Source organism: Heptranchias perlo, chromosome 5, assembly GCF_035084215.1.
Source record: "Heptranchias perlo isolate sHepPer1 chromosome 5, sHepPer1.hap1, whole genome shotgun sequence".
Taxonomy (NCBI): domain Eukaryota; kingdom Metazoa; phylum Chordata; class Chondrichthyes; order Hexanchiformes; family Hexanchidae; genus Heptranchias; species Heptranchias perlo.
Window position 1 is genome coordinate 57,063,983 of NC_090329.1, and position 25,396 is coordinate 57,089,378.

The 25,396-nt window shown below is 39.5% G+C and overlaps 1 protein-coding gene across 4 annotated transcripts in view; it reads left to right on the top strand.

Annotated features, from left to right (window-relative positions):
- Nucleotides 1-25,396, top strand: part of LOC137321383 (sterile alpha motif domain-containing protein 12-like) — a 51,293-nt gene that overhangs the window by 6,337 nt on the left and 19,560 nt on the right. For all 4 annotated transcript variants that reach the window (XM_067983774.1, XM_067983771.1, XM_067983772.1 and 1 more), the window contains exon 3: nt 4,527-4,719. In XM_067983774.1, the coding sequence (XP_067839875.1) occupies nt 4,527-4,719 (193 nt within the window). The remainder of the gene's footprint in view (nt 1-4,526; nt 4,720-25,396) is intronic.

Sequence of the window (25,396 nt, forward strand, 5' to 3'; positions counted from 1 at the left end):
AGCTTCTACAAGTACGTAAAAAGGAAGAGAGTAGCAAAAGTAAATGTTGGTCCCCTGGAGGCTGAGACAGGAGAAATTATAATGGAGAATCAGGAAATGGTAGATGCGTTAAACAAACATTTTGTATCTCTCTTCGGAGTAGAAGACACAAAAAGCATACCTGAAGTAGAGGGGAACCAAGGGGTTAATGAAAGTGAGGAACTTAAAGTAATCATTATCAGTAGAGAAAAAGTACTAGAGAAACTAATGGGAATAAAATCTGATAAATTCCCTGGATCTGATGGCCTACATCCGAGGGTTCCAAAAGAGGTGGCTGCAGAGATAGTGGATGCATTGGTTATGATCTCCCAAAATTCTCTAGATTCAGGAACAGTCGTCAGGAAAATGCTGGAATCCATTATTAAGGAAGTGGTAATAGGGCACTTAGAACATCATAATATGATACGGCAGAGTCAACATGGTTTTATGAAAGGGAAATCATGTTTCACAAATCTATTAGAGTTTTTTGAGGATGTCTCGAGCAGGGTAGATAAAAGGGAACCGGTGAATGTTGTATATTTGGATTTTCAAAAGGCATTCGATAAGGTGCCACATAAAAGGTTGTTACACGAGATAAGGGCTCATGGGGTTGGGCATAACATATTAGCATGGATTGAGGATTGGTTAACGGACAAAAAACAGAGTACGACTAAACAGGTCATTTTCAAGTTGGCAGGCTGTAACTAGTGGGGTGCCGCAAAGATCGGTGCTTGGGCCTCAGCCATTTACAATCTACACTAATGACTTAGATGAAAGGACTGAGTCTAATGTAAGTTTGCTTATGATACAAAGTTAGGTGGGAAAGTAAGCTGTGAGGAGGACAGAGTCTGCAAAGTGATATAGACAGGTTAAGTGAGTGGGCAAGAAGATGGCAGATGGAGTAAAATGTGGGGAAATGTGAGGTTATTCACTTTGGTAGGAAGAATAGAAAAACAGAATATTTTTTAAATGGTGAGAAACTATTAAATGTTGGTGTCCAGAAAGACTTGGATGTCCTGGTACAAGAAATACAAAAAGTTAGCATACAGGTACAGCAAGTAATTAGGAAGGCAAATGGCATATTGGCCTTTATTGCAAGGGGATTGGAGCACAAGAGTAGGAAGTCGAACTACAATTGTACAGGGCTTTGGCGAGACTTCACCTGGAGTACTGTGTACAGTTTTGGTCTCCTTATCTAAGAAAGGATATACTCGACTTAGAGGGGGTGCAATGGAGGTTCACTAGACTAATTCCTGGGATGAGAGGGTTGTGCTATGAGGAGAGGTTGAGTAGAATGGGCATATACTCTCTGGAGTTTAGAAGAATGAGTGTGATCTCATTGAAACATGTTAGATTCTAAGGGGCTAGACAGGGTAGAGACTGAGAGGTTGTTTCCCCTGGCTGGAGAGTCTAGAACTAGGGGGCATAGATGCAGCATAAGGGGTCAGCCATTTGAAACCGAGATAAGGAGGAATTTCTTCACTCAGAGGGTTGTGAATCTTTGGAATTCTCTACCCCAGAAGGCTGTGGATGCTGATTCGCTGAGTATATTCAAAGCTGAGATAGATAGATTTCTGGACTCTAGGGTAATCAAGGCATATGGGGATCGGGCAGGAAAGTGGAGTTGAGGTTGAAGATCAGGCATGATCTGATTGAATGGTGGAGCAGGCTCGAGGGGTTGTATGGCCTACTCTTGCTCATATCTCTTATGTTCTTATGTACACCGAAGTCCAAGTCATCAATATATATCAAAAAAAGCAGTGGTCCTAGTACCGACCCCTGGGGAATACCACTGTACACCTTCCTCCAGTCCGAAAAACAACCATTCACCACTGTTTCTGTTTCTGTTTCCTGTCACTTAGCCAATTTCGTATCCACGCTGCTACTGTCCCTTTTGTTCCATGGGCTTCAATTTTGCTGATAAGCCTATTATGTGGAACTTTATCAAACGTCTTTTGAAAGTCCACATACACGTCAACTGCATTGCCCTCATCAACCCTCTGTTACCTCATCAAAAAAAGTTAATCAAATTAGACCGAGCATCTGTAAACATCCTGCATAGGAATTCCAACATACCACTTTATTAACTTAAAAGCACTGCCCCTGTCCTGCCAGAAGGAGTTTATAGTATTTTTACCCTCCACTCTTTTTTCACTTGCTGAAGTTACCATGCCCTAAATACCTTCCCCAGCCAGACTGCTTTGAGGCCTCTGCCAGTGGTAATCAATAATCAGCCAATAGATGTGTGAAAGCAGCCTATGGTGACTGTTCCTCCTTCTCTGAGGAAATGTTTTGCCTTTGCTGAGCACCTCCTACATTGGAGATTGGGAAGCTCACCGTTTAGGGAATCATGGGCTGATATTTGTGTTACACCATCTATGGGACAGTTCTGTGAAGCTGCCTCACTGTGTCATCCTCTGAAATTGAAACCAAAACTTTCTATAAAGGTTGTAAGTTACTTATCTCTATCACAAAATGTAAACTATGAAAACTAGATTCTAAATAGTTTTATTTGACCTGAATGATGATTTTAAAATGAAACACCAATTTATTTCCCCACGTTCAAATTGGTGGGACGTTGTTCCTTACCGTAACACAATGTACCTGGATGCACTCTATTGTTATGTCACTTAATATACTGTGACAGAAACGTTTAATCTTGCTATGAACTAATGGAATGGTTCACGTGGATTCAGTCAGACACTGAGATTGTGGATTAATGTTAGAACATAAGAAATAGGAGCAGGAGTAGGCCAATTGGCCCCTCGAGCCTGCTCCGCCATTCAATAAGATCATGGCTGATCTGATCCTAACCTCAAATCTAAATTCATGTCCAATTTCCTGCCCGCTTCCCGTAACCCCTAATTCCCTTTACTTCTAGGAAACTGTCTATTTCTGTTTTAAATTTATTTAATGATGTAGCTTCCACAGCTTCCTGGGGCAGCAAATTCCACAGACCTACTACCCTCTGAGTGAAGAAGTTTCTCATCTCAGTTTTGAAAGAGCAGCCCCTTATTCTAAGATTATGCTCCCTAGTTCTAGTTTCACCCATCCTTGGGAACATCCTTACCGCATCCACCCGATCAAGCCCCTTCACAATCTTATATGTTTCAATAAGATCGCCTCTCATTCTTCTGAACTCCAATGAGTAGAGTCTCAATCTACTCAACCTCTCCTCATATGTCTGCCCCCTCATCCCCGGGATTAACTGAGTGAACCTTCTTTGTACTGCCTCGAGAGTAAGTATGTCTTTTCTTAAGTATGGACACCAAAACTGTATGCAGTATTCCAGGTGCGGTCTCACCAATACCTTATATAACTGCAGCAATACCTCCCTGTTTCTATATTCTATCCCCCTAGCAATAAACGCCAACATTCCGTTGGCCTTCTTGATCACCTGCTGCACCTGCAAACTAACTTTTTGATTTTCTTGCACTAGGACCCCCAGATCCCTTTGTACTGCAGTACTTTCCAGTTTCTTGCCATTAAGATAATAACTTGCTCTCTGATTTTTCCTGCCAAAGTGCATAACCTCACATTTTCCAATATTGTATTGCATCTGCCAAATCTCTGCCCACTCACCCAGCCTGTCTATATCCCCTTGTAGGTTTTTTATGTCCTTCTCACTCTCTACTTTCCCTCCCATCTTTGTATCATCTGCAAACTTTGATATGTTACACTCGGTCCCCTCCTCCAAATCATTAATATAGATTGTAAAGAGTTGGGGACCCAGCACCGACCCCTGCGGAACACCACTGGCTACTGGTTGCCAGTCCGAGAATGAACCATTTATCCCAACTCTCTGCTTCCTGTTAGATAACCAGTCCTCCACCCATGCCAGAATATTACCCCCATGTTGTCCTCTCACTCTGGCATTGATTGCCATTGTATTCTTGGTATAGTCAATTTTTAGGATCGGGAAGGAACAAACAAACAGTTGCTTATTTCAGAGGGTTATTTAAAATTACCATCATGGTTATGTTAACTTGAATTGAAAAATGGTAAAATTTGCAATGAAAACATACATTGTGTTTTTAGCTTGAGGTTTTATTATTTACATATTAAATATTTGAACAATATGAATTCTTGATGAATTTTTAAAATTCCCTAAATATTATAATCAACAAGAGAAAAGCTTGTCAACATTAAAAATTACTGAGCTGGTGTTAATTAGAATAATGATTAATCCTCCTTTGATTTCATTCAGTATTTCTTTGAACATTAAGTATGACAAAATATTGTTTCTCTGCAGTAAAAATAGATCTTGTTAAATAAATTGTGTTGTGTATATTTTTGAAACTATCTTGTCATTTGTATGACTTTTTATGAATATTTTGGGGAGAGGTTACATTATTGTAAATATTTGAATGCAGCGGCCAACATAATTACTTATTTTCAGAGATGGGTGTTTAAGGTCAGCCAAAGTAGTTGCTTAATTGCTTCAGTAGTTTCTTTAAAATATTTTGGTATGCAGTAGCTATTTTCTAAATTTCTATTTGGTCTGATAGCCTTTACCTCTCAGTTACTCTGGGAATCAACTCAAACTGGAAGAATGCAAGATTCGAGTAGTGCAAATTACACCAAAGCCAAATAAACGAGTTTCCTTGTGGACAGAGGATGAGGTGTGTGAGTGGATAAGAAGTCAGTATCCAGGACATAACTCTGATTTTGTAGCAGCAGTTTCTGAACATGCAATCTCAGGTAAGAGTTTAGAGTACTTAATGAGCTACTGTCTTCAGTAGTCCAATCCAAAGTCATCTTTTTCTTCCCACAGATATGTTTCGTGAGTGAATAATAGCAAAAATTTTGCTATGATTTAAGATTTTCTTCCATTTCCCTGCTGCAGCCCCTGGAGTTTCTAGGCATCATACTGTGAAGGATGTTGAGAATTTGTAAATGTAAGTGTTAGAAGTTTACGAACACACGAATTAAGAGCAGGATCAGGCCATTTGACCCCTCGAGCCTACTCTGTCATTTGATAAGATCATGGCTGATCTGATTGCGACCTCAACCCTACTTTCCCGTCCACCTACTATAACTTTTGACTCCCTTGTTAATCAGCAATCTATCTAACTCAGCCTTAAAAATATTCAGTGACCCTGTCTCCACCACTCTCTGGGGAAGGGAGTTCCACAGACTCACGACCCTCTGAGAGAAAAAATTTCTCCTCATCGCCGTCTTAAATGGGAGACCCCTTATTCTAGTTCTAGTCTCTTCCCACAAGGGGAAACATCCCCTCAAGTCCCCTCAGGATCTTACAAATTTCAATAAGATCATCTCTCATTCCTCTAAACTCCAATCTAGTCAGGCCCAACTTGTCCAACCTTTCCTCAAAAGATAACCCCGCTCAACCCAGGAATCAGTCGAGTGAACCGCCTCTAAAGCAATTATGTCCTTTCTTAAATAAGGAGATCAAAACTACACACGGTATTCTAGATGTGGTCTCACCAATGCCCTGTACAACTGTAGCAAAATATCTCTACTTTTATATTCCATTCCCCTTACAATAAATGACAACATTCCATTTGCCTTCCTAATCACTTGCTATACCAGTATTCATGTGATTCATGTACCAGGACACCCAGATCCCTCTGTACCTCAGAGTTCTGTAATCTCTTTCCATTTAAATAATATACTGCTTTTCGATTCCTCCTGCCAAAGTGGACAAGTTCACATTTTTCCACATTATACTCCATCTGTCAAATTTTTGTCCACTCACTTAACCTATCTATATCCCTTTTCAGACTCCTTATGTCCTCTTCACAACTTACTTTCCTACCTACCTTTGTGTCATCAGCAAATTTAGCAACCATACATTCGGTTCCTTCATCCAAGTCATTGATATAGTCATTTAACGCCTTGCCTTAGATATTCTCATACAGCAGTACTGGTCACCCTGTAAGCAGCCTGAGCATCTTGTGTTTCGTGGTTTGCCAATACTATCCAATATCTAACTATTTGATAGCGTAACCCAGGGTGTAACAATAGTGTCCCCTTATGATCCGAACTAGACATTTGTCTTTCACGTATGTGCTTCTTCAATGTTTTTGAAGGAAGACTGAGAAAACACTTGGTAAGATGATACAAATTGTTCAGCTGCTTTATTTCACAGCATGTGAACATACAGAGGAACACAATGATCAAATTTACTTACTTTAATCAATACAACTTGTCTTCATTTAGTGATATAAAATAATGAATACAGTGCACATTCTTACGTCAGTGAATTGTCTTACTTGACTTAAATAAAATAACTCCACCTGCTCTCCAGCCTGTTACTTTTAACCCTGCCTGGCTAAAGCTTTCCCTTGCAGCTTCCTTTTTGAATACCTGACTGTCGTTATCTGTTTTTGCTGTTTATTTTAATATCTCTCTACTCACAGCTAGAAAGGAACCAAAGGCTTCCCAAACCAGGTGTGAGGTTTTTAATGATCGCTAAGACAAGCTTATTTTTTTAGTCTATGGGGCAATTTTAAAGCTTAACTCAATAGCATTTTAACTACCTATTGTTTCAGTGCCTTTATTTAACTTGCGTGAATACAATTTGCTTTAAAAACCAAACATTTAAGAGTAACTTTTTTCCTTAATCTTTTCTATGGGGAAAAATGGTCAAACAACTCTGAAATGTGACAATAAATATTTGGTAAAATATAATGCATACTTAAATAATGAATATTTAAGAATATTGCAAAACAGTGGCAAAGTTGACTGGCTCAAATTATGTTCTGAAATCCCGAGGCTGATTCTGTTTTACGAGAAGGCATTACAGAGACTTCCCTGGATATATACTCTGATAGCTATTGTATGGAATGTTGACAGTTACTGCTATGAATTATGTGTGACTTTCACCAAATCTAAAAATAAAATTTATTCTAAATTGGCTATCCATAATTACTATTAACAAAAACCCATGATGGTGGGGTGAGGGCACGATATAAATGCAAATCGTTGTTGCAGGGTGAGGGAAGAAAGGAATGGTATAATGCTCCATATATATATACTCCAAATGAAAAATATTGATTTTTTCTTGTGTTGTGCCTTTAGGAGATTGGTAAACAAACATCACTGTGTTGTTGGGGAGGGTGATGGCGACTGGCAATGGATACATCGAGCCTAGATGAATCCTATAAGTGGTATTTTCTATGCTAATGTAAAAGTCTTCAGTGGCAAATGTAGAGTTATCAGTTTAGAAATGCTTGCTGGGCCTGCTCACTGGAGAAGGAGAGCTGCAAACAGCGAGCACAACTCTCCCTGCTATCTGTGAGAAGATGTATACCCCTCTGTGCAACCCTTCGCACAACAAACATGTTGCTGAAACACATGGGGGATGTATGCCAATCAGAACAAGTGACATTCAGCCTCTACCAGTCTGTGGCCTGACTTCAACACTTGCTCAAAGCAAACTGTCGCCCCCACCACAGCCAATGGTTATGAAGGGCAAACACAGTCATGCCAAGAAATATGTGTCAGTGCATTCCTCGTGATAAGCATGATGCAATCAAAATGTACAATGGCTTTATAGAAAATATATAGTACCTATGCAAATGTATACTTTTTTTTAAAAAAAGGTTAACTATTATAACCAAACCATTTTTGAGAGAACATCCGTCAATCCAACGTGCAGTGTGAAAAAGCAGCTGACTTAATTGTTTTTTTTCCACATTAATGCGAAATAACTTTGAATAAAAGCAAGATTCTGTCTGCGAAACCGATTTGATGGTAGCCTTATTAGTGTCTGGTAACATGATCTTCACCCACTACAAGACTGGAAAATTATCTTCGCAATAGAGTCTTTGTTAGCTGCTTTGTTACTTGAAGATTATCTTGAAATTTCAAAAACTCATACATAAGGCAGCAAGTCATTATCCTTGTGCCATAGTCTGTCTCATTTGTGTGCGAATTGTTGACCCTGCCAAATATCATGTAAGTTATTGGATTCATCAGTTATGAAACCAGTCAAAGCTAGTGCTGACTAGATGTCATGCAAATTTGCCTCTTTTGACTGCTGAGGAAAATGCATTGAATACATTTTCTTCTCTGAATTAAAATTATCTGCTTGAAGTGATATTCTTAGCTCATGTAGCATTTTTAGGGGTGATGATGTGGTACCTCAACTTGGGAAGTACAATCCCTACTACTTGTACTGCCTACGCTTATGACGGGCAACCGTGTAAACCAGGCAATTAATGATAATGATTTTCTATTCCCAATAGAAGTCAATTACAAAGGCACCACTTAAAATGTATTAAGCATACAGACTTTTTTTAATATTCTTTCATGGGATGTGGGCGTCGCTGGCAAGGCCAGCATTTATTGCCCATCCCTAATTGCCCTTGAGAAGGTGGTGGTGAGCCGCCGCCTTGAACTGCTGCAGTCCGTGTGGTGAAGGTTCTCCCACAGTGCTGTTAGGAAGGGAGTTCCAGGATTTTGACCCAGCGACGACGAAGGAACGGCGATATATTTGCAAGTCGGGATGGTGTGTGACTTGGAGGGGAACGTGCAGGTTCCCATGTGCCTGCTGCCCTTGTCCTTCTAGGTGGTAGAGGTCGCGGGTTTAGGAGGTGCTGTTGAGGAAGCCTTGGCGAGTTGCTGCAGTGCATCCTGTGGATGGTACACACTGTAGCCACGGTGCGCTGGTGGTGAAGGGAGTGAAGATTTAGGGTAGTGGATGGGGTGCCAATCAAGCGGGCTGCTTTGTCCTGGATGGTATCGAGCTTCTTGAGTGTTATTGGAGCTGCACTCGTCCAGGCAAGTGGAGAGTATTCCATCACACTCCTGATTTGTGCCTTGTAGATGGTGGAAAGGCTTTGGTGAGTCACTCGCTGCAAAGTACCCAGCCTCTGACCTGCTCTTGTAGCCACAATATTTATGTGGCTGGTCCAGTTAAGTTTCTGGTCAATGGTGACCCCCAGGATGTTGATGGTGGGGGATTTGGCGATGGTAATGCCGTTGAATGTCAAGGGGTGGTGGTTAGACACTCTCTTGTTGGAGACGGTCATTGCCTGGCACCTGTCTGATGCGAATGTTACTTGCCACTTATCAGCCCAAGCCTGAATGTTGTCCAGGTCTTGCTGCATGCGGGCATGGACTGCTTCGTTATCTGAGGGGTTGTGAATGGAACTGAACACTGTTCAGCAATCATCAGCGAACATCCCCATTTCTGACCTTATGATGGAGGGAAGGTCATTAATAAAGCAGCTGAAGACGGTTGGGCCGAGGACACTGCCCTGAGGAACTCCTGCAGCAATGACCTGGGGCTGAGATGATTGGCCTCCAACAACCACTACCATCTTCCTTTGTGCTAGGTATGACTCCAGCCACTGCAGAGTTTTCCACCTGATTCCCATTGACTTCAATTTTACCAGGGCTCCTTGGTGCCACAAATGCTGCCTTGATTTCGGGCAAACTCAGCTGTTCAATAAGCTCTTTGCACTTTGTTAAAGTGCGATTACCTTAAACCTCTGCACTTACCATTTTTAAATCTCTGCAAAGCAAACTTTTTGTTCTTCTGGTTCTGAGTACGTATATACATCTTATACCTATATTTAGCTGTGAGTTTTCAAACTCTTTTGAAAGGCATTATCTGATTCCTGAGAATGAACATGGTACAGCTTTACATTTTGACTATTGGTGTTCATGCTGTTTCTACCAAAAGCCTATTGGCTTTTCCTCCAAAATCAACCTCAAAATGTTTTAAAGAATCCAAAAATGATGGGAATAGTGAAAAATCACAAACTGGGGAGGTCACCCATTATCGCAGCAGTTCAAATAGCATTTACATATAGTAGCATTTTACATTCAGAAAAATAAGGAACTATTTCTTTCCATTTTCATTCATTTCAGAGAGAAAATTAAGGCTTTTGTGGCTTCAGGATTGGATTTGCAATTTGAATCCAAAAAAACCCGAAATGTTGGAATATAGGCTGTTTAGTTCCTAATGGTGTAGGAATGTCATGACTACTTTTAATTTTAGATTGTGCTTTGTTGCTTAATGAATTACATTAAATGGCAATCAATTACCATGTTGTAACACAGGAAGTTAAGTTTTATAAAACATTTAGAAACTCCCTGGAGGCTGACTTTTATTAATGTTATATGTTGTGATGAAATCAGTGCAAAGTAACTTTTATATTGAGTTATAAAAGGAGCTAGTAGTTGAAATTTCTGGTTATTAGGTACCTAATTAGAATCTACTGTATGGCCTGTCGAATTGAGCAAGTGCTCATTTGGTATGTGGATAGGAGTTGAAAGTGGCACATCAGCCCTGGAACATGATGCTTGCCTCATACTTCTGGAAGACTATGCTTCAGAATGCTGGAGGCATCTGTGAATGTCAATATCCATAGAGCTGTGAGGAGGGTTGTTAGTTTCTCACTAGTGTTTTTAGCAGATTAACTGAAGTGCTAACCTGTTCCATCACGTATCCCAACTTCATATGTAGCTTCACCAGTTTGTGGTGCACCTTGGTGATAATCTGCATGGTCGCATAAAAATTGCCCTTGTCCAGTGTGATATTTGGATGGGATGTTAACCTATGAAACTAGGGCTAGTATTTTGAGGTTGCTCTTATGGCATAGAAATTTATGGCACAGAAGGAGGCTATTCGGCCCATCATGTCTGTGCCGGCCGAAAAAGTCATCCAGCCTAATCCCACTTTCCAGCTCTTGTAGGTTACAGCACTTGAAGTGCCTATCCAAGTACTTTTTAAATGCGATGCACGTTTCTGCCTCTACCATCCTTTCAGGCAGTGAGTTCCAAACTCCCACCACCCTCTGGGTGAAAACGTTTCTCCTCAACTCCCCTCTAATCCTCCTACCAATTACTTTAAATCTATGCCCTCTAGTTATTGACCTCTCTGCTAAGGGAAATAGGTCCTTCCTATCCATTCTATTTAGGCCCCTCATAATTTTATACACCTCAATTAAATCACCCCTCAGCCTCCTCCAAAGAAAACAACCTCAGCCTATCCAATTTTTCCTCATAGCTAAAATTCTCCAGTCCTGGCAACATCCTCGTAAATCTCCTCTATACCCTTTCTAGTGCAATCACATCTTTCCTGTAATGTGGTGACCAGAACTGTAAACAGTACTCAAGCTGTGGTCTAACTAATGTTTTATACTGTTCTAGCATAACCTCCCTACTCTTAGATTCTGTGTCTCAGCTAATAAAGGAAAGTATCCTGTATGCCTTCTTAACTACCTTATCTACCTGTCCTGCTACCTTCAGGGATCTGTGGACATGCACTCCAAGGTCCCTCTATTCCTCCCATTTATTGTGTATTCCCTTGCCTTGTTTGCCCTCCCCAAATGCATTACCTCACACTTCTCTGGATTGAATTCCATTTGCCACTTTTCTGTCCACCTGACCAGTCCATTGATATCTTCCTGCAATCTACAGCTTTCTTCCTCACTATCAACCACACGGCCAACTTTTGTATCATCTGCAAACTCCTTAATCATGCCCCCTACATTTAAGTCCAAACCATTGATATATACCACAAAAAGCAAGGGACCTAGTACTGAGCCTTGTGGAACCCCACTGGAAACAGCCTTCCAGTCAAAAAATCACCTGTCGACCATTACCCTTTGCTTCCTGCCACTGAGCCAATTTTGGATCCAATTTGTCACTTTCCCTCGGATCCCATGGGCTTTTACTTTTCTGCCATGTGGGACCTTGTCAAATCCTTGCTAAAATCCATGTAGACTGCATCAAAGGCACCTTATTGACCAACCTTGTTACTTCCTCAAAAAATTCAATCAGGTTAGTCAGACACTACTTTCCCTTAACAAATCCATGCTGACTGTCCTTGATCCTCGCCTTTCTAAATGACGATTGATACTATCCCTCAGAATTTTTTCCAATAATTTGGTCAGTACTTAAAATGTTATTTTTGCGATAAAATTTATAGAAAGACCGTGTTACTCAAGCACAGTGAGCATTTATGATTTCAGGGCATTGTATGTTTGATTTGCAAGGTTTTACTATCAAGACTATTATGGAAGATGTAAAACTGTACAGCAGTTGTCATGGCTATGTTCTGAAAGACTGACAGAATAGAAAAACATGGCTAGTGTCAGCTCCATCTGTATCAAAAGGTTATAAGTGCCCAAAACTACATGCAGTACTCTAACTGTGGCATTGAGAAATGTTATTATCTCTTTGCTTCTGTATTCTATGCCTCTAATTCTAAAATCCAAAATGCTATTGACCTTTTATGACTTTATCTACACTTGCTCTTGCACGTTCAAGGATTTGTGTATTTGCACCCCAGCCCCATGCCACCAAAGTTGTCTCTCTTCCTCCACACATTCTTAATTCTTTTGCAGTCCATCTCAATGTTTGACAAACCTCTACTTTTGTGTCATTACTAACTTTCAATATTTTGTTCCCTATACCCACGTCCAAATCATCAATATAAAATTGAAGAAAAGTGGACCCACTTCCAGTCTGAGCAACACTCATTAATCCTAAATCTTTATTTCCTTTCTTGTCAACCAATTTTCTATACATGTTGTTACTTTTCCTCTTGCACCAATTGCCTGAATTTTTGTAACACCTAGGTGAAATCTTATCAAATGCCTTCTGAAAATCCATGTACACTACTTTAACCGCATTATATTTATTTATCCAACCAGTCACTTCAATAAAACACTTAAACTTGTCAAACACAACATGCCTTTGACACATCTATACTAGACGTTCTTGATTATTTTACACATCTCTAAATGCTCACTGATTTGATATCAAATTTTGGATTCTAAAGGTTTGTTCCGAACTGATAGATTGAGTGGTATAGGGAACAAAATACTGAAAGTTAGTGATGACACAAAAGTAGAGGTTTGTCAAACATTGAGATGGACTGCAAAAGAATTAAGAATGTGTGGAGGAATAGAGACAACTTTGGTGGCATGGGGCTGGGGTGCAAATACACAAATCCTTGAACGTGCAAGAGCAAGTGTAGATAAAGTCATAAAAGGTCAAGTTAACCAGTTTATACTTCTCTCTCTACTTGAACATTACCAAATCCTTGTCAACAGTTATCTCAACAATTTTCACATCCTCCTCTAATATACTCTCATTTTCACTATCAACCATCATTTGTAAACAAGTTGGAATCGCAACTAAACATCTAATCTTGTGAAACACCAACTCTAAAGGTGTTTTCTATTTGAATGGTAATAGATCCAGATGATTGCAATAGAATGTAATTCAAGACAGGCAGCTTAATTGATGAAGCAGATTACAAATTGAGTATTTCAATCAAATTGTCATTAACTAAAAACTGCTGTACAATAACAATTTAGAATTCATTTTAAATATAATTTTGAATTGTGATTTTTTGTTTTGAATTTAAAATATTTTGATTTTTGATTGTATTTTAATAAAACTTGGTCGGGTTAGAGGCAATAGTAGAAAGTGGTAGCTTCATTAATGCCACTTATAGGTAGATGACAGAATGTTCTCCAGCAAGGTTGAAGCAATCCTGTTTGGATCTAGATTCTATCTGCCTTTCCACCTGTTCATTCAAGCTGATCTTGACAATGCATGACCTTGGTGTCTTATTTGATGAGCTGAGCTTCAATTCCAACATCTTATCCATTGTCAAGACTGCTTATTTCCACTTCAGCAGTATTCCCTACCTCTGCCCCACCACCATCAAAAATCTTATCTACACCTTCATCGATACCAGCCCCAGCTTTCTGAGTTTTACTCTGTACAAACTCCAACCCATCCTAAGTACTAAGTTGCACTCATCTTTAACCCTTGTCCTTGCTGACTTCTTTTGGTTCCCCATTCCCCAGTGCATTGATTTCCATGGCCTCCATGGCCTCACTCCATCTGACTACTACAACTTCCTTTAGCCTCCATGCCAGCTTGTACCCTCTGCTCTTCTGACTCTGATCCACTGTATATTTCCACACCTCTCCCCTGCACTCCTTCACTCCATCAGTGCCAGAGCCTACAGCCATTACACACCTGTACTCTAGTATTCCTTTTCCAAATCCTTCCTGTCTTATTGCATCTCTGCTCATCTTCAAAAGCTTCCCAAAAACCACAGCTTCAGACACCTTTCTTAACTCTCCCCCTCACTTTCTGCTTGGTGTGGCCTCCCTCCTCGTGTGAAGCACCTTGGGACATTTGACTACATTTAAAGGTGCAATATAGTGCAAACTGTTTTATAACTCTTGTTATAAATCTAATTAGCGATAGAAGAGAGGTAGCATGATGGGAAATTCTATGGAAAAGTCGTGACAAGTACTTCCTTCTATACCCAAATTTAATTGGCCACATCGTTAAATATTCATGTTGTTTTCAGATACTTTAATGGTCCTCACCAGTGAGGCGGGAAAGAGCTCAATATTCCTGTGTCCTTGCTTATCTCTGTTTAATAGTGTCTGTAGCTGTTAACAGCCACAATGTATCACCTATTGATGAACTCAGCTATAATGCCTTAGCTAAAGATGAGAATTTAGTGAAGTTTTTGAATCAACATAAAAACAAATCCCTGTGAATTTCAGACTCTTCTGACTTTGTGAATGTTTAAAATTATCCCTTAAAAGTTTTGTATTAAGTTTCTGTTCTAGTATGGGATAGATCTAATAATCCAAACCATTTTTAGAGGAAGCTTTTTGTAAGCTTAAATTTGCTTCCTTCAGTAATTGATTTATGATCTTTGCCTAACATGAAATTACTGAATGTGGCATTTTTCATTGCCACAACTAACTCCACAATGACAAAGAAATCAGCTAGTGAATCTTTCCAAATTTTCAGTTTCTTCTTGCAAGTTCTTTGAAGCATGTAAACTACAAGCAGAATATTTTCCATATGGCAGCAAGTTGGTGCTTTTCACGGTGAATATCTATTAAAATATTGTTTTCAAATTGACAGGAATGATTTTAGTATCAATGGTGAAGAAAACGTACACCACCAGTAAACCAGGATAAATCAGTTTGTCACAAAATAAATATTTGAACAAGAACTGTATTTTTATTTAATCCTCAATCCAAGGAATTGAAACTTGCCTGTGCAATGATATTACTTTTAATCCGATCACTTTTATTGCTTACACTTTGACATTGTGTTGTACTTTTGCACTGAAAACACTGGATGGCACCAGAGTTTAAACAGTGGAGATCTGTGAGTCAGTCTAACATTTTGCTAAATGTATTTCTACAGGATATATTTAAGCTTGGAAGAAGCTTACAGTGAGTTCCTGCCCAGAGACAATTTACAGATAAATTTAGGACAGCAGTCAAAATAAATACCACACAAATCAAAATAATGTGCCCATTGATGTTCCTAACTGCTTAGGTAAATGTGGTTGTCATTTTGTGATGAACTCTAATGTAGAGGATTGGGTTGCTGGATGACTGTATAAGAACAGGGAGGCAAATTGTGTAAGTTGGTTCATGATTTAAACTTTGAAATTTCTTCTGTTTAAGGAATGCTGTGACTGCTTCATAATTTTTTCTGCCCGTTAAAGACAGTTTGGAAGCGAATGATCCCCAATTTAAACCTGTTTGTAAAAGCACTAGTCAGTAATAGGAAGTGACAAATAACAGGCTGATTTTTAAATTTTATGTAAGTAAATGAAAAATCCTCAAAGTACCTTACGTTGTGGCAGGTAAGCCCAAAGATAGATGCATAAATAAGGTGAGCATTATTAGCCTCGCCGTTATTTTGACAGAAAAATCTGGCCCAATATATCCACTGATGGTCTGCATTTTTAAGCTTGTATCCAATTGTCAAGATTTGCTGACAAGTCAGCGTGGGATTTGAACTTGTTGCGCAGCTTGACCATTCCCCTAAGTTTGCCCCAAAGTGTCTTCTGTACATGCGTGTAATCAGGTGATTCCCATGCTTGCTTGTGACCAGGCACTTGACAGTGTGTGAGTATTTCAAACCTTCAGGCAGAGATTGATCATGTAAATTGTACTGGAGAGACTAAGAGTTGAATCTCAGCAGGGGTTCTCCCACTCGTCCGTTCTAACTTTGGAGGAAGAGCTGCGAAAACCCACAATAAAAATGCGCAAGCGCCACTTTTTCGGCATTTCTACGGCCTCTTCCACCATAGTGCCGACGGACAAGCAGGAGAACACCTGCAGAAATTCATCCCCTAATTGATGTAAAATGTATCTGAGAGATACGCAACAGAGATTGATGTGAAATATACTGGGAAGAGTGATGTAAAATGTATAATCAGAAAGGTGATGTATACATGCCAAACTTCAGCATTTGCTGCTTTAAGTGAGAGGGGTGAATGGCAGTGATCTAGGGATACAGTGCCAGGAGCTATCGACTCATCTTGGCAACTGCTGTTTCTGAGGCTGGAACAGAATTCAGTTTGAGGCATGCACATCCGTGGTGTTCGAGACTGTACCTCCACAAGAAGGAGGATCGCAGTAAGCCTAAAAACTATTGAGGACTCTTGCTGATAATCAATGGCTCATGAGATGGTTCTTCATTTTGTTGTGGCATGCATATTGGGTACTTTGGAGGTCAGCAGCATCAGAAAGGAATAGGCTGGAGCTTGCTCTTATGGAGAATGTGTAGGGCATAGTATAGTTTTGTATAAGATATCGAGCAATGTATGGCTCAGGTATCTTCCTTTCATTAATTTTCATAAGGCTTTTGACCTAGTGCCTCATGCATTTCTCATGAAAAGGCAGGAAGTTATGGGAGTACATGGTCAAATCTTGGATTTTATGTGGAATGTATCCCTGAGCTCTAAGATTCACGTCAGGGTAGATAAGAAACTTGTTGAACTCGCTTGAAAGAAGTGAGACAAGGTTGTCCATTGCCATCTAACCCACTTGATGTTTTCATCAACGTTGTGTTGTATGGCATCATAAGGGGTTGCTGCAGTGCCTATTTTGGGCATTTCTAAAAGAACTTGGTGCTGCTTTTTGCAGATGATATGATGCTGGTGGATTCATCTGGGGATCATGTACAGTGGGGGCCAACTAGTGGAGTATGGTGATTGGGTGATCCCAAGTTGTTTTTGAATGTTCACATTCTTCCCCTTGGAGAATAGTGTGTCGTGGAAGGATTCGCAGGCTGTTAATAGTCTGATAGGCCGCAACATGAACGCTCCTTCCATAGCTGTAACCATCTTTATACAGAGCACTAGTCTCCACTCACCGGGATAGTCTGGAGCAGTCTGAACCCTGCATCATCTGACTCCGAGGCAGGAATGCTCCCACTAAACCAAAGGTTCACTCCTGGTATGTAAGGTAATGAGTGTGGATAATAGGACGCATCCTGTAAATATGGAATATACTCTCGGAATGTCTGATATTTGATCTGTGAATCTTGTCCAGGAGAAATCACTGATTAGCCACAGATGTGATTTTTGGTGACACCATTCTAGCCACATGCACTAATTTTAGTTTTAAAAAAGACACACACAATGCAGGTAAATGTATTTCACGTGCATATTTACTGTGCAAACATCTACAACCATTCAGTGTGAAACTTTGCAGTGTTTCTTTCTTCACCAAAGTTTGAAATTCTGGCACAAATTTGTCTCAAACACCACAACTTATTGCAGGTTCCACATTTTTGACCAGCAGTTGCGAGCGTTAATTTGAGTTCATCAGAGTGATTGCTGAGAATGTTGTTGCGCACAAGACGACACACAGGACCAGTCCCTGCTCCTCTATCCAGAGCGCAGTTGCTGTTTGCCCATTACCAGCACGGGCCCTGTTAGAGCTGCTCATTATTGGTTGGGTTTGCTTTCTGCTGGATTGGTTGTTCCGATTGGTCGAGCTGACCACAATGACAGCCCCCCTCTCCAAGTCTGGCATTTTCACCAGACACACCATTTTAGCAGATAACCAATAAGGAGTAACCAAGGAAGTGAAACACATACAATGATCAAAAATACTTGTACATTTTGCTTTTAGTCTTACCATTTTACCAACAGACACACAAAAAGGTTAAAGCACATGTGTAAATGTCACGTCAATATGAGTATTGAGATCAAATGCCCAACTCTTTTACTCATCAAAAATGCAATTAGCCACATTTGGATTCCCGTTTGCTGGTCTAAGATCAGAAGTAATGGAGTAATCGTTGTTCTTTCTCCTCCCACATATATACAGACTAAGTTGGATTTTTACCAGAAACATCGAAGGTTTATAAGATGCCGTTGCATTGCAGCTGGTCCCTGTACTGCTTTACATATCTGACCGAGTAATTTAATAGTTAAGGGTTAATTGGGCCATGTGAATGCCATGTGAATGCCATGTGCCAGTCAATTTTATTGTCAATTTTCAAATGCTCTGATGAGACTAGGTATTCCTGGCAATTGTTCATATCCTTCAACTTTCATCGTACTTAGGGCACAGTAGGGCAATGAACCAGTATTGTGATCTTTCCTTAAGAGCCATTTCTCCCATTTAAATTTTTTTTTTTCCCCATACAAATGACCCTATCCATTAGCTTCCAGGCTGACCCAAGTTGACTGTTTTCTAATGTTAGTGGCACAAAGATGTCCAATTATCTGTTGCCTAACTGTGTGAGGCAGCTTTTTCTCCTGGTTTCTCATTGGCTGCTATGTGAAGCCAGAATCCCACAATTCAGCACTAACCCTTCAGGTTTCCCAGAATTTTGTAATATCATTTGGAGACCCCACTATGCTATGGTCTTTCTTCAATAAATGCTAAGTCCCCAATGCACATATGTGTTCAAATACTTCTTCATGGTTCACAACTAGGAATGCAACAGAATGGCTTCCTCTGCCCAATACTTGAGGTCCAGGACCACTTATTATTTATATTGGCCCAGAAATTGCTCCAAGCGGCGAACCAATAGTGCTTGCCTCTCCATAGATTTATGCTCGCCCACTAACTTACCGCAGTCTTTACTGGGGGGACCTCCTCTAATAGGAAGCGGAGAAAAGCCCACGGGAGAAGTGAAAGGATCACTCTCCTCGACCAATCAGATTGCAGCATTTTTGACCAACTGCAAACATTTTCTGCAAGTTTGGAATGTGAAATCCAGGAAGTGAAAGGTACAACACTAAAATCATTTGTAAAAACAGTTATAGACAGCAAAAAAAAGAGGTTAAGAAATAATCAAATTAAATAAGAGACCGAAGGGAAAAGTTTTTAAAAATTTTTTTTAAATTTATTAAAAAAAAATGTTTTTTAATGACCAAAAACTATTAAAGTAAGGAGCAGTGACACTCCATGTTTTTTAAAGTTAATTTTAATTGTTTTGCAGTTATTAAGACTTTACCACACTATTAAAACTTAGTTTAGACTTGGTATTTTTAAGCGTACCTATTTTGTGGCGATATTAATTACTTTCCATCTGGGCAGATGAGCAAGTTGGTGCTGGTTCAATGATTTCAGTGATTGTAGTCAGTGATATCCCTTTAATTCGAAGCTGTCAAATCGCCAGTGAACCAGGAGAAGCAAGTTCCGAATTTCCGCGTTTCACTGCACATGTGCGAATGCCGGAACTTGCTCCTCAATTTCGCCACTAACAACGGTGAGCGCTGTTGAGCTCACCGTTCTTTTCGAAACAATTTCTGGGCTGTTATGTACATAATTTCGCTGTGATATATGCAAGAACTGCTGTGTTATACTCACTTATTTTCTGATGGGACAAAAATCAAGAGTCAACTGTAACTTGTAACAGTTACTTTTAATATTTAAAATATCTGTAACCCATCAGAATAAATTATTTTTGGATTCAAAGGCAAAGTTACACTGGACTCAAATGTGGGCAAATGCAGTAAAAAGTGTAAAAAAAAAAATCTAAATTTCCTGTGGAGGTCTGGGAAAGACCTCCTCAGGAAATTTAGATTTTAAAAAAATACTTTTTAACTGCATTTTCCCACAATTATAGTCAAGTGTAACTTTGCCTTTAAATCCAAAAATAATTTATTCTGATGGGTTACAGATATTAAATAAATCTTGCATTTTCAGTGCTCTTGGCACCTTCAGAAATTTCAAAATTTGCCGTGGGGGGCGGGGAAATCCACTTTAATGTACTTGATTTTTTCCCCTGCACTATGAGTGATATATTAGGTATACCTACAGCTTAATTTACAACAAGCTCATGTCTCACCACACTGATAGTATAATTACTTTTCACATGTTATGAGCAAAGTTTCAGTTTCTGCTGAAAAGTGGGCCAAATTTTGAAATGTAATCTCTAAACACTGATTAAAAATCATGAAATACCATGTAATAAAAATGGATTTAACTTATTCAGTCATGCTAAAGTGGTGGTCATAGAAAGCCAAAGCGTTATATTGGGGGCTATTTTTAAGTTAGTTGTTTTTGAGTTAGCTTTTTGAAGCTGTTTGTCAGCTTTTGTGCATTTTCTAGGTTAGTATGTATGCTTTAATTTTTAAAAGGGTACTGGATAAGTATTTGAGAAGGAACGATATAAAATAATATGGGGAAAGGGCAAGGAAGTGGATTTGGAGTAGATAGTTTCAGTTTAGCAGGTACCATCAGGCGTAACTGATGGCCACTTCCTGTGCTGTAATTTCTGTGATTCTATACAGTTTGAAATCAAGACAATTTGTGCATTTAAGTTCAGTGTCCCTTACCTTTGTAGCAGCCAGCAGGTTGTTGTAGTCTCTGCAGTCCATGGGTGTTCCCAGCTCAATATGTAGGCTGAGATGTTCATCTCTAGACAAATCCAGGGATTTAAGAGCCCACCAGACAGTTTTATCTTGACGTAGTCTAAGATTTCAGGTAGCTGCAGATAGGAAATGTGGTTTGGGCTGAATGAGGAGCTTGGTGTGCTTGTACAGTGCTCATTGCTTTCTTTGGAGAAGTAGCAATCACCATAAATAATTTGCACAGAATTATAAATAGAACACCGTTCTTGGAGATGGAAACAACTAGGCAACAATAGCCTGAGTTTTGACTCCCACATGGTTGTCGAGCCTGGCACATGATCAATTTTCCCAAATCTCTTTTTGCTGCTTTCAACCAAATTGGCACCAATGCTGGTGGAGAAGCACTTGATCCTTTCTCAGTACCTTCCTACTGCAGCATGACTGAGATCAGGAATTCTATGGGCCTGGCCTACATCTTGCCAATCCATAGCACTCAAACACAGCATTTCAAATGCATATTTCTTCTGGCCTAAAATGACTGCCAGCAAACTTTTAAATAGCCGTTGGACTCTGAGAATCTCATTGTCTGTTTTGTGTTTTGTTGAAAATTGGTTTGGGGTTCTCAGGTTCTAATTGTTGAATGAATGATAGCAAGAAAAAACAGCCGAGGGAATATGGAAATTAAACTAAAAACTGAAAAAGTAAAGATAAATAACAAAGAAAATTGAAGCTGAAAAGTGGAAAGAGCACGTTACAAATAACACAATGTAAACACTGGATTAAAAGTTACTTTTCTTGGTGTACTTTGTATGCATAAAAGTATAGAAATGAATCTGCTTGTTCACGCATGTTTGTTATGGAACATATATATAAGGAAAACAGCTTGAAACTGTGTAGAACAAGAAATATCTTCAGTCTTAGAGGTGAAAGACAATGTGTTTTAATTCACTGCATTATCCGATGCCAGTAATGAACATTTCTAGATGCCTGTTGACTCATCATTCAATGAGATAATCTAAAGCTCCAATGAAAATACAACTCCCAATCATTCATGTATTGAAATAATGAAGCTGGTGCAGCTATATTTTAAATCTAATCAAATAGTCACTTTAAAGACAATATAACTGAGTCAGTTAAACATTTGATTATTCTACTTCAGGTGTGGATGAGGCAGCATTGCCATGTACTTCAGCTGGCTTGTTTAAACCTTCAACTGTTCTCCAACCCTTTAACCAACACTTTACAATTCAGTTTAGTATGAAACCTAGCAAAGATTTAAGAATGCACGCATCTGGGGTCATGCTCCAAAATTGATTTCCTGTCACTAATATAAAGTTTAAAGTGTGATCTTTCTGTCAGTTGCAGTAGATCAATTTTAAGAATGTCTCTGCTTGATGTGGATGTGTTTCAGATCTTCGTCTTGTTGTTAAGTTCTACCAAACAAGACAATTTAACAAAACTGTCTTTTTGGTTCAAAGGCTATACAACTTTATGGTGCAAGCCATTAGTGTACCAACATGCTATGCAACCGTCATTTACATAAACGATTTGTACTCTGGAATCGGAAGTATAATTTCAAAATTAGCAGATGACATCGAATTGGGGGGTATAGTTAATAATGAGGACTGTGACTGAATACAGGAAGATATTAATAAACTTGCAGAATGGACATGTAATTGGCAAATTAATTTCAATTTTGGTAGGAAGAATAAGGAGGCCACATACTCCTTGGAAAAGAATAGTCTAAATGGGGTAGACGAGCAAAGGGATCTGGGGGTACAAATACACAAATCACTAAAAGTAGGGATGCAGGTTGATAAATTACATAGATTGTACAGCACAGAAACAGGCCATTCGGCCCAACTGGTCCATGCTGTTGCTTATGCTCCACATGAGCCTCCTCCCATCCCTCTTTATCTCACCCTATCAGCATACCCTTCTATTCCTTTCTCCCTCATGTTTTTATCTAGCTTCCCCTTAAATGCATCTATGTTAGCTGCCTCAACTACTCCTTGTGGTAGCGACTTCCACATTCTAACATTCTGGGTAAAGAAGTTTCTCCTGAATTCCCTATTCGATTTATTAGTGACTGTCTTATATTTATGGCCGCTAGTTTTGGTCTTCCCCACGAGTGGAAACCTCTCCCCTACGTCCGGCCCATCAAACCCCTTTCATAATCTTAAAGACAGGTCACCTCTCGGCCTTCTCTTTTCTATTGAAGAGAGCCCTCGCCTGTTCATTGTTTGGGTTGAAACTCAACAGTGGCAATTCACAATAAGCAGCAGAGCACAACATGAAGTGTGTCTGGAATGTAACTGCACAGCCAGGGGAGCCTTTGTTTTGGCCACTTAACCTTTAGATATATTTAGTTCAATCAATCACCCTCCCTCTTTCATTAGCACAGCTGCCTCATGTTCAGATGAGAATTTGGAATTAACTAAATGCTAAAAGTGAATCTGGAGGCAAACGTATATAGGTTGGTAGTAAATAATGCATCCCTAGAATTTTATATCAACTACAATGAATTAAGATGAGACATCAAGGAACCAGAGCAGTCTTAGTAACTCTTGGCGGCAGCAGCAGGGATATTGCGTAAATAAATCTTTTATTTGGTTCTAATAATCATTCTCTCTGCAGGGTCTCTGTGCAGTGCTTGCTAAACTTAAACTGTCACAATTACTCTCTGCTGATAGTCCTGGCTTTTGGCAATAGAAATGGAGGTCGGGATGACCTCATGCTACCTTCTGATAGTGACGAAATAACTCCCTTTCTAATTCAGATTTGAATATTGCACCATCTGATAGTGACGAAATAACTCCCTTTCTAATTCAGATTTGAATATTGCACCATCTGATAGTGACGAAATAACTCCCTTTCTAATTCAGATTTGAATATTGCACCATCTGAAACCAGGAACTCGTTCTGTAGGCAAATGTAGACTTCAATTTATATTCATTGTGTATCAATTATGGTTACGTAGGGTAGACTTTCTGTGTCAAAAGCAAAATACTGCCAATGCTGGAAATCTCAAATACAAACAGAAAATGCTGGAAAACACTCGGCAGGTCAGGCAGCATCTGTGGAGAGAGAAACAGAGTTAACGTTTCACGTCGATGATTTTTCATCAGAACCTTGGTTAGACCACACTTGGAGTACTGTGAACAGTTCTGGTCTCCATGTTATTGTAAGGATATAGAGGCGCTGGAGAAGGTGCAAAAAAGATTTACTAGGATGATACCAGAACGCTGAGGTTATATCTATCAGGACAGATTGAGCAGGCTGGAGCTGTTTTCTGTAGAAAAGAGAAAACTGAGGGGTGACCTGATAGAGGTCTTTAAGATTACAAAAGGGTTTGATAGGGTAGACATAGAGAAGATGTTTCCACTTGCGGGGGTGACCAGAACTAGAGGCCATAAATATAAGATAGTCACTAATAAATCCAATAGGGAATTCAGGAGAAACTTTTTTTTTACCCACAGTGTGGTTAGAATGCAGAACTTGCTATCACAAGAAGTAGTTGAGGCAACTAGCTTAGATGCATTTAAGGAGAAGCTGGATAAACACGTGAGGGAGAAAAGAATAGAAGTATATGTTGATGGGGTTAGACGAAAAAGGGTGGAAGGAGGCTTGTGTGGAGCATAAACACCGGCATGGACCAGTTGGGCCAAATGGCCTGTTTCTGTGCTGTACATTCTATATAATTCTGTGTAAAAATTGAAGTCTACATTCGCCTACACACCAAGTTCCTGGTTTCAGATGGTGCAATACTCCAATCTGAATTTGCATTTTTTACTGATTGGAATACTGCAATCAGTAACAGCATGTTAATTTTCTTTGATTTTCCCTTCTACCCTCTTTCATATTTAAATTATTTTCTATTTAGCTCCTTAGCCAAGAGGGGGCAAGCAATCTGCTCTCCGTTCATTGCCAATGCTGATGTATAATTTGCTGCTGGTGGGTGCATGGAAGTGGCCCAAGATGACTCACTATGATCACTGCTTTTGTGAACTATATTTTCTCTCTCACTGAGTTCTCATTAACTTAATGCCAGAAATTGTTCAAATAAGCTTATAAAGTCATTGACTTAATGAATCCAAATCCACTACCCCGTTCCTTTCTCCATATCCATTAATGTTCTTGTTTCCCAAGTAAGCATCTACCTCCCTTTTCAAAGACCTGAAAAGGGTGGCAAACTAGCCAGAAGTCAAGGTTCATGTAGGAACCAATGACATAGGAAAGAGTAGGATGGAGGTCTTGCAGAGTTTGAGGACTTAGATTCTAAACTAAAGTGCAAGACTTTGAAATAGTAATATCTCCTGGTGCTACATGCTGGACAATTTAGGAAGAAGCTGATTGGACATGTCTAGGAAGCCTCCCAGGTAGGGGGAGGGGCAATAGTAGTTCAAATCAGGGCTTTCACCTGATGTTTACAGACCTCGGCAGTTGTAAATTGATAGCTGAAAGATTAGATTTGGGAAGAATGAGCCAGAAGTAAGTATAATAAATAGGGTTAGAAAAAGCTAGTTTAAATGTGAAAGAAAAGCATTACAAACAGGCATGATGGAAAAAGTTACAGGATGTGCGCACTATGTGCAAGAATTTAATATTGCTAGAGGATCTTCCATGGTATTGTTCATAGTGAGTCAGGATAAGTTGTTTTGTACTTTGTAACAAAATATGTTATCAGGGGCATTGATTTATGGTGATTTGATAAAACCACAATTTGACTTATTCAAAGAGTACTGTAGGAATGTTAGTGACTTTAAGATCATTCTTTGTGCATATTTGCTGTGA